The sequence below is a fragment of the Morone saxatilis genome, unplaced genomic scaffold, assembly GCF_004916995.1.
Source record: "Morone saxatilis isolate NCDOM2014 unplaced genomic scaffold, NCSU_SB_2.0 Contig18, whole genome shotgun sequence".
NCBI classification, from domain to species: domain Eukaryota; kingdom Metazoa; phylum Chordata; class Actinopteri; family Moronidae; genus Morone; species Morone saxatilis.
The window spans coordinates 5,012,243-5,021,863 of NW_023339740.1; the positions used below are offsets into that span (position 1 = coordinate 5,012,243).

The 9,621-nt window shown below is 40.3% G+C and overlaps 1 protein-coding gene across 1 annotated transcript in view; it reads left to right on the top strand.

The window, feature by feature from the left end:
* cntn3b (contactin 3b) overlaps nucleotides 1–9,621 on the top strand; it is a gene marked incomplete in the record, with an annotated part of 42,956 nt that overhangs the window by 26,501 nt on the left and 6,834 nt on the right. The window contains 3 exon segments of the mRNA XM_035662856.1: nucleotides 236–386; nucleotides 4,193–4,320; nucleotides 6,663–6,838. Coding sequence (XP_035518749.1) covers nucleotides 236–386; nucleotides 4,193–4,320; nucleotides 6,663–6,838 — 455 coding nt within the window.

Here is a 9,621-nt window from a genome sequence, read left to right on the forward strand (position 1 = left end):
CTGAAACCTGTGCAGGTTGGAGGCTTGGTGAGGGTATTGTGTAGTTGAGGGATGGGGTTGCATGCAGATCTATAGCCTTGAGCCCAGTAGGCATTTCTGTATGCAGAGATTTTGAGCTGCTTTTACTGCTGAAGCTGAAGGAGAGTCCATGTCAATAACGGCACGGCTCATCTGCAAAGGTTCAGGTTGCCTTTATTTTTAATCACATGCCTTTCTCTGTCCTCCTCCCCCCCAGCGTCACCTCCCAGTTTCTCCAAAAGTCCATTAAGGGCCTTGCTAAAAGCTCGCTCAGGCAGCGAAGTCACTCTTGAATGCAAGCCTCAGGCCTCGCCCCCAGCAATTAGCCTGTGGAAGAAAGGGAATGAGATCCTGCAGAGAACTGAAAGGTAGGATAAAAGTCCAAGTGCATATTCCTAGCAGCTTTTATTCACATTCACTGCAAGCCGACTTGTTTGAATAGCGTATTTGGCATTTGTGCAGGTGCATAGAGAGAAAGGCTAATGAGGAAAATGAGAGCAGGGCACCCACCAGGTAAATTGCACATGGCTAATATACTGCATGTGGCCTCGTGTGCACATAACTTAGTGTGTGGGATGTAGATGCTCGCTGGTCGTATCAACACTGCATGCATGGAATATTTAAGATGATGAAAGATTAGCAAATGGAGTCGCAGCCGAAGACAAAGCCTGTCTGCTTTTAGACACCTGCAATTAAATGTAAAAGTGATCTGCTTGATAGTTTGATGCGAAGCTGCAAGGACATAAACCTTGCTGAAGATTTGAGAGCAGAGTCATCTCACTAGTCTAGAAACTCCACACAGAGATAAGACGCAGACAATGAGCAGACTTCAAGCACCACTTTAGGCGGCCTAAAGAGGTGCTTAATTTAGTTTGTTGTCCTTTGCTGTCTGATTTCTTATTGAATACACCAGAGGCTGAAAACATTTTGCACAACACTAAAGAACCAATTAAAAGGTGGAGACATCCAAAAGCAAAACAGAGGCAAGAAATGACACATCCGAGCAATCCATCCGCTGACTTTTCGTCATCCCGATTGGAGGTAGAAGAAGAAAAGCTCAGAGGGTGACTAAACCCTGCTGCAAGTGAGCGCACGCACATCCAGAATTCTCAGCAAACGTACACACACATACACACAACAGGCAGGACAGACTGAATAAGAACAACTCCGACACAGGCATCCCAGCACTCTGAAGAAATGCGTAACTTTGTGCTGTTTGAATCACTCCCATGCTGCTTATTCAAAAGGAGGTCTGAAAGAGAACAATACGAGCATCAAGCATCTTGTCAAAACAGCACTGAGGCTCCTTAGTTGGCTCCAGATGGGGAGCTACATCTATAGCTGCAGGAAATTGGTTAAATTCCCAAGATGACTGACATTTATCACACGGTATGTGAAGCCCACATAGTCTTTCAAGGTGCACAGCGCAAGATGTATGCACACGCTGCATGGAAAGTGCTCTCTCACATATGCAGTCATGCTGTAAATTGGAGCAGTGTTTAGAAAAAGAATTGTGTATACACTACATTTGGCATATCACTAAATACTACATCAGTTAAAGCTAGTTTCACCCAAATTATGAAAAACATATTTTTACAATTACCCCTTGCAGTGTCTACCCGTGCATGTAGTATTGTTATTTACCCTGGTTCTGAGATATCCTTCTCTGAAAGATATGCCTCCACCCCGCTGTTACTCTGGATAATTTGCAGAATGCACTGTCGACAGTTTTCATCTGAACTATTTCTTTCGTACAAAGTAGCTCCAGTAACAACTGCTTACAGTAAGGTCTGTGGTTTACCCACACATCGTTTCTTGAAAGACACATTGCTGTTATTGCGGTGGGAATGGAGGCAGACCTCTCAAGGACAGTTTTCTTAGTCCAAACCAGGGCAAATAACAACAGTTCTGCACGGCTCAATATCGCGTGAGGTAAGTGTGAAAATATGTTGTCTTTTGTGATTTAAAGCAAGAGTGGAAAACTTTTTGAAAGAAAACATAACACATTCTTTCTCTCACAAATGAAAAGTTTGATTCATTAGTGATAAAATCCACACTTGCTCAGTTCAATAGACTTAGGTATTTTGTTGCTATGGCCTTACATTGTCTGGTATGGAGGGTAATGTTAGTCAAAGTAAATGCTGCTATATAACTGACATTACTGAGTCAGTTCAATGACTTTAGAAATCTTTTACTCCATTTGAGCTACTTTTACAGGAGGATTTAGCATTATTACATCTACGTCTCTTGTAGCTGCTGCTGCTGTAGTAACAGTTACGTAGTCAGTGAACCAACCCTTCAGATTTCCAAACAAAACATTACATTGTTATTATTATTTATTGATATTATAAATACTGACAATACAATATGCTATTCAGTTCAACTTGATTCAACTGACATAATTATCATAGTACTGTTCAAAAGATTGGAATCACCTGTTATATTGATGTTTTTGTTCTTTCCTTCAATAATGGCTGTTTCATAGATCCCGTGTGTAACATTTAGGAGAATCTATTGGCAGAAACTGAATTTAATATGTATAGGTATGTTTTATTTCTGTATAATTGCCTGAATATAGAGTTGTGTTTTTGTTACTTTAAAATGTGCCATGGGTCACCTTCCATGGAGTTCGCCATGTTCAACCGCCACGTTTCTACAGTAGCCCAGAACAGTAAAAACTAAACACTGCCTCTGGATAGGGTCTTTTGCATTTTCCGCAAGTTTCTCCTGCACACTTCACAGCACATTCTCAAATAATAACAGATGTCAGTGGTGTTCAGTTGTGATCTGCAGTTTTACTGCTAGATGCCACTAAATCCTACACACTGGTCCTTTAACAGATAGAACAGTATAATCTATATACCAAATTTATTATTTACATTGAAATAGCTTTGGCCCCAAAAGAAGAATATAATTAATTGATTAAAACTTCCCTTTAGTTGATGTCTCATGGTGCTGCATGACAGGGAAAAATACTGTACCCATTTTTTCCCTCCAATACCCATCGATTTTGAATTTGTTTTTCAGTCCAGTGGAAGCGTAAGTGACCCCACATCATTATTGAACCACAATGGTGCAATTGGGCTCTAAATATTTTGAGAATCAATTTTTCTTTTGGCTCCCTGCAGTCTGCTTAGTGGTTAGATTGAGTAGGTTTAACCTGTGATTTGTCAGTCCATAATATGTTCAGCTGATATTCAACCCTAGACCAACCTTCTATTTCTATTTTGAGGTTTTAAGAGTAGCTTTGCTAAAGCAAAACTCCTGTTAATTCCAGGTTGTTATAGCATGCATCATTGTGCACTTGACACTGAAACCTGCAGAGATTTTGATGCGAAGCTTACAATTTATTTTTACCAATGACTGGTGATTTCTTATATTCTTATTTAACTGTAGCTCAAAGGTTTCTTTCTGCCCTTTCACTTATCAGTCCGGTTGATCCATTGGACAGCGTTGTACTCTCCATGGACAAAACATTTCTTTTCTTTCAAACCCCTCATACAAAACAACACTCTATTTGTAAAGAGAACTCTCTACAACCTAGAAGCATGAAAGACCATTCAAAAATATGGGTTACTCCTTTTAGCCATCTGACTTTATCAAGCTTTTGTGGCAGACGATTCCAAACTTCCAAACAGTTGGGTGTATAAATATATTGCAGTGCACTATTTTTTGGGGCAATACTTGTGTTTATATGGCTTTTATTAAAAATCCAGCCTTTCAGTGCCCACTCAGCATGATAGTTTACTCTCTGACTGGAGCAACATAAAGCCAGTAAAGCACATTTTATTTATTCATTGAGTTATTCAGTATTACTTTTTGTAAAATATTTCTTCATTTAGTATTGTGTCCCAGAGTTTAGCCCACCACTGAGTCAGGGTGGTGGGTCACCCTGCCTGCTGCTAACCCACCTGAAAGAATTTCATCTTTCTGGGCTTTAGTGGAGAGCTTTAAAGTGCCATGAGGGTCACAGTGCTTCAGAGGGTTTTCCATTTTGACAAGAATGCGATTCAGTAGAAGTGCAGTATGAAGACTGAAATAAATAAACTGTCACATGTGAAGATGAAAGAAAATAATGACTACAGGCAGATGCAACACAAAGCTCAACACTTCAGTCAAACTGTACACTGTCCACCTTAGTCCGTACAGTAAAAAGCTGTTCTGCTTCCCGCAGGATTACTTTGCTTCCCAATGGGACATTGAAGATCACCAATGTAACCAGACGGGATGCAGCCAGCTACACGTGTGTCGCTAAGAACCAGTTTGGGACTGCAAGCACAACTGGGAGGCTGATTATCACTGGTGAGTCCTGCTCTTCTCCATCAGCAACTCACGCTACACCCTGCCCTCCTTTGTGAGGATTGTGCCTGTTAGGCTTTCCATTCAAGCACTGCGAGAATGCAGTTTCCCATTATAACAGTGGCAGATTTGCCTCCCGACATTCGTAGTAATTTTAGAGACAATGGCTTCTTGATTTCAAACGTAAGAAGACGAAAGCAGCTTCTAACTGGGAACCAATGGCTGTGACAGCTGAAATTACAACTCTCGTTAGCATTTTTTTAATTAGCTGTAGCTAGCCTGCTAACTAACATTAAATCTGTGAGTTTGTTGAACACTTCTTCTCTGGCTGACCTTTCAATGTAGCTGGAAAATTAGAAACTTGAGCAAGTCTTAGGTTAATATTTTGGGAAATATGCTTATGTGGTTTCTTGCTGAGAAAATCAATAAATCAATAACACTCACATGTCTGTGCACTAAATATGAAGCTACTGCCAACAGCCGGCTAACTTAGGTTAGTACAAAGACTGGAAATGGAGAAACAGTCTATCGATCTTCTCATCTAAGTCTTGGCAGGAAAAGAAATAAGCCTATTTTCAAGACTCTCCTGAAACTTTCCTTAAGTTATGCATTTGATATCTACATACATAATACAATATCATTCAAATTCAGTGCTCTAACAATGCAAAAAAAGCTAGTTTGAAAGGGTGGCTTCTTGGGCTCCGTCCTCGAATGTTTTCTCAAAAGCCCAGAATCTTTTAGGCTTTTAAAATGACTTTTTTTCCCCTCTCAGTCTCTCTGACTGGACTGGAAAATCAGTGCAGCAAAAGTTCTATTAATGGGGAAATACTACCATAGGTTCGCCCTAACATTGTCATGGGGGGTTGTTATCTTGTGTATGTAGTGATTCATCCTGTCGTGTCACCTCAGTGAGCAAGCTAGCTAGCTAGCTTACTAGCTTATGGACTATGGACATAGCGAGGCTAAACATTCATTCTGTTAACGCTACTCAAGCATAGTTTAACAAAAATAGGTTTCAAATTTCGTAATGCTGTTTACACCACTTCCATACCATATGTTTTTTAGTAGTGAAAATCCACAACATTTCTTGTGTTCTGGTTTCCGAATCATGAAGACAGAGAACAATTCGATACAATAGTTCAAGTTCAAGATGTTTATTGTAATCATGCAACAACAAGAAAGCAAGCTTTTCCTCTGTCAATGAAATTCTTTCTTTGCTGTCACCCTGATACCGACGCATAAGTACAATAGTAGAATACAATAAGTAACAAAAAACACAATATTACCCAATAATAGAATAGTAAAAAACTCAATATTACAGTAATTTTAAAAGTGTTAGTTTATGTAGTCAGCTAATAACCTGCTAACTCTAGGTTACTAAGACTAGGTTACTGTTGTAGGTAACATACTAGTTACCCATTCATGCTATTGCTTGTGACTAAAGTTTATTTGATTAATCCATTCTTTACACTTTGGCTCTTGTATTTTTTGCTTTTGAAAGGCACAAAAAAATACACCATCCTCTGAACTCCTGCCAAGTATTGCTCTTTCTACAGCCTTCTTTCTAAAGCTTTTACAGGCTCGCAGTGCCTAGTTATGGTTGCAGAGCTATGATTGGCTTATCGAGGGCAGGGGTTTAGAAAATGGTCGATTTCCTTTCAGTTCTTCCAAAATAAAGGTCAACATTCCTTGTCAATCTATGGCTTGAAAATACCCTCATTTATATTCAAGTTATATTGCATATGTAACGTTAACAACCAAGGTTATTGTCAAATTAATACGGCTGGTATACATTATGCAAAATAGCAGTTAAGTAACTAACAAAACATTATCCTTGATTTAATTTAGTTAAAGGTCATTATTTATGAATGCAGTGACATAACACGTACATGTAGTCCTCCAGTTTAATCTGTTGTGTAGCCACCTGACTTATTTTTCTCATTAGCTTCTATTCTTCTCATACACTGACAGCTGAACCATTTAATGTCATAGAATTTAATTACTGTGACCTTTCCTCAACATACTCTGAGGCCTCCAATCCACCACAGTCACCAGTGGGAATGTGCTTCCATCTCTGTAATCCTGTTTCAAACATTTTCTTCCAAATTGATCCTGGAACATAAAGTGCAAACCTGAGATGTCATTAAATGTTGCTAATGGACAGGCTTGAAATTTAAGTGCTTATTAAAATCAGGAAAAGCACACATCCATGGGTAATTTAATGATGGGGTACTTGATTTAGCTGTGAATCGAAGTGAGATGACAGTTGCAGGGGTCACAGTGGTGTTAAAGGTTCCCGTGGCAGAGATATTAACATGCTACGCTGTCGTCTGTTGTCTGGCCAGAGCCCACCAGAATCACCATGAGGCCGACTAACATGGAGATTATTGTTGGCGAGAGCATCGTGTTACCCTGCCAGATTGCCTACGATCCAGCTCTGGATGTGTCTTTCTCATGGGCATTCAACGGCCAGCTCATCGACTTCCAGCGAGACAGCGATCATTTCGAAAGAGTGGGCGGGGTGAGTCATCTCAGGCATTAAACTCAGCTACTTTCTGGCTATTCTGGGATTAATTGGGACATACTGTGTGATGTGCAAGGGTATGCTCCACTGCCCTGCTGAGGGCTTTTTAGACACCAATAATACCCAAGCAGAGAGATTTATGCCAAGATTTGTCCATTTGAAAGTTTCCCCGTGGTCAGCGGTGGATGGAATATCAAAAAGATAGAAATATCTGTGAAGTTACATTCTTTCATTCAGAATGGCACTATCAGGTCAGTAATCGGGATCCTTACCCTTTGAATTGCCTGTTTGAGCTGCCGTGTGTTACACTTCTAAAGATATATTGGTGAAATGCCATTTCACTCATACAGAGTGTCTTCATTAATAAAGTCTTTATATTTTTCATCTCTTCAACTTCTAATTCCCTTACCTCAAGGGAGAACATTTTCTTATCATCTCCCTCTGCCATAATTGAATTTGCATACCTATTTATGAATCTTGAGCCCTGAAATAATTAAGTAATGAGCTTGCTGGCATTCACCAAGGGCAGGCCTGGAACCAGTAAATGTTCATTTGAAATCCTTATACTCTGAAATAATAACAAAGTGACGACTCTTTGTTGAATATTTGTTCCTTTTTGATGAAGAGCAAAGTCAAATGTTCAGAGCTTGTCAGTATGAAATGACTTTACACACTCTTTTTGCTTTTTATAGCACCATTTATCATCCAAGGTCAGCAGTCTGATCACTGCTATTCACGTGTTAAGGTTGACATCATGTCCGAATGCTCTCATTGTGTTATGGACATGCCAAATTTATATCTTTATGAATGCAAATGGCAATTACTAATGACATTGAACTGTGCATCGGCATATAATGAGATATAGTTTTCACAGAATCTGTTTCCCCTGTCCATGGAGATTACCAGCCCCCTGCTCAACAGCTTCTGATGAATTAATTAACATAATTAAAGCAAATCTGCCTCATCACTTCCTTCCTGCCAAGGCAGGACGCCATGCTCTCGATCGCAAGCTCTCAGGTCGGCCAGGTGGTGGCTGACATTGCAGAAAGAATCAGACATGGCAGAGCCTCGCGTAGAAACTGTCAGGTGAAAGCAGAGGAGATGAAAGGAAGGGGAAAGGAGAAAAGAGAGCAGGAGAGGTAGTCTTTTTAGCCTGTGGCCGCATAGAAGTGCCATTCGACTTAGCGTTGCTTTGTCAGGTGTTTGAGAGAGGTGGAGATCCACAGGCGTTCTTGCCCAGTTTTAGCAGACTAGAGCTATGATCACTAGCCTCTGGGGGTGATGAAATCTGCTATGACTGGAGTCATACCTGGCTGGGCCCTCAAGTAATGCGTTTCTAAAGCAACACAATACTTTTCACAGGCTGACATGCTTTGTGACAGGACACTTCAAGAGGTAACTTTCAGAAGGTGGATTCCCAAGCACAGTCAAAATGAGGACAGAACTTTTTACCTTGGCACACATGTAATTTTAAAGGATTAGGCTGGTGACTAGGGATGAGTAAACCATTAGCTGTGTCTGTATTTGTTCAACCAACTAAATAATCTGTATCCATATCTTTCCTCAGAATATGTGTAGCTTAAACCGGACATGGGCAGGACTAACGGAAAGTTGATAATTTAAGCCTGAAATTTATATGGGTTAACCAGAAGTTGCTTTATTCATTAGTAACCTATTTCAGCCTCACAATTGAGCAATGGCAAGGGAATATTTATTGTTTATTAAAAAAATGGATCTTGGCAAATTTTTCTGAGGATACCCGTACTTGTAAAATGTACATTATCCATACCAGATACTTGTTTCAGCCGAGTACTCGCTCAACCCTAGTGGTCACATTCTATGTTTTTGTTATTGGCAACGACTCCCACCAGAACAAAACCATCATTATTTTGCTCCTACTTATAAAGTCCGCTTTACAGGTTAAGTGCATGTGTCTAATAACATATTGTGTCAGACTGTACAAAAACTAATTTTAGGGATGCCACAATAAATGTTTGGTAAATTGTAATGGTTTTTTTTGGTGACACTTACCATATATGTGCCAATGTGGTTGTTACATTTCCATTTATAAGTACAGGCATAGGCAATACAGTCATCAATAAGTGGCAGATGGATGTTGCATCAGGGACAGTCACAGAGTTCAGCCTTACAAACGGTCAGGTACAGAACCTTGGACTGCCGTCGGACTTCTCATCCAGGACACATGGTGAGCTCCATGGACTGGAGCTGGGCACAGCGAATCCATGTTCCACAAGATAGTCCACCTCCTTCCTCATGCACTCCCTCTTCGCAGGATTAACCCGGTAGGCATGCTGTTTGATGGGTCTTGGGTTAGTTAAGACAATGTCATGTGTAATGACAGTAGTTTGAGAGGGGAATATCATTTAAAAGCAAGCATGGGAAGCGCAGAAATTAGATTCTCAACATCACCACCGATGATGCATCAGGAAGGTGAGCTAGAAAGTGAGACCAAATCAGAAAGTAGCTCCAGAATTGCTTCCAGTCTTTACCCCCTGTTGGGTGTAGCACTACGCATAACCAGCCCATCCTCCTTCAGCAGAGCTCACCAGTTGAGAAAAAACCAGATACTGGTGACACCAACATCTTTTACCCTTCGGAATCACCAAGCGTTCCACTTCCATCTTCTGCGTGTATAGTATGGTCTTCAATCTGTTACCATGACACAATCTGTTTCTGCGCCGTTGCCGGTCAGGAGTTTGAATGATAAAGTTTAGTGTCACTGACTTTTTCTTCTCCACAACATAAGGACCGAAAGATTT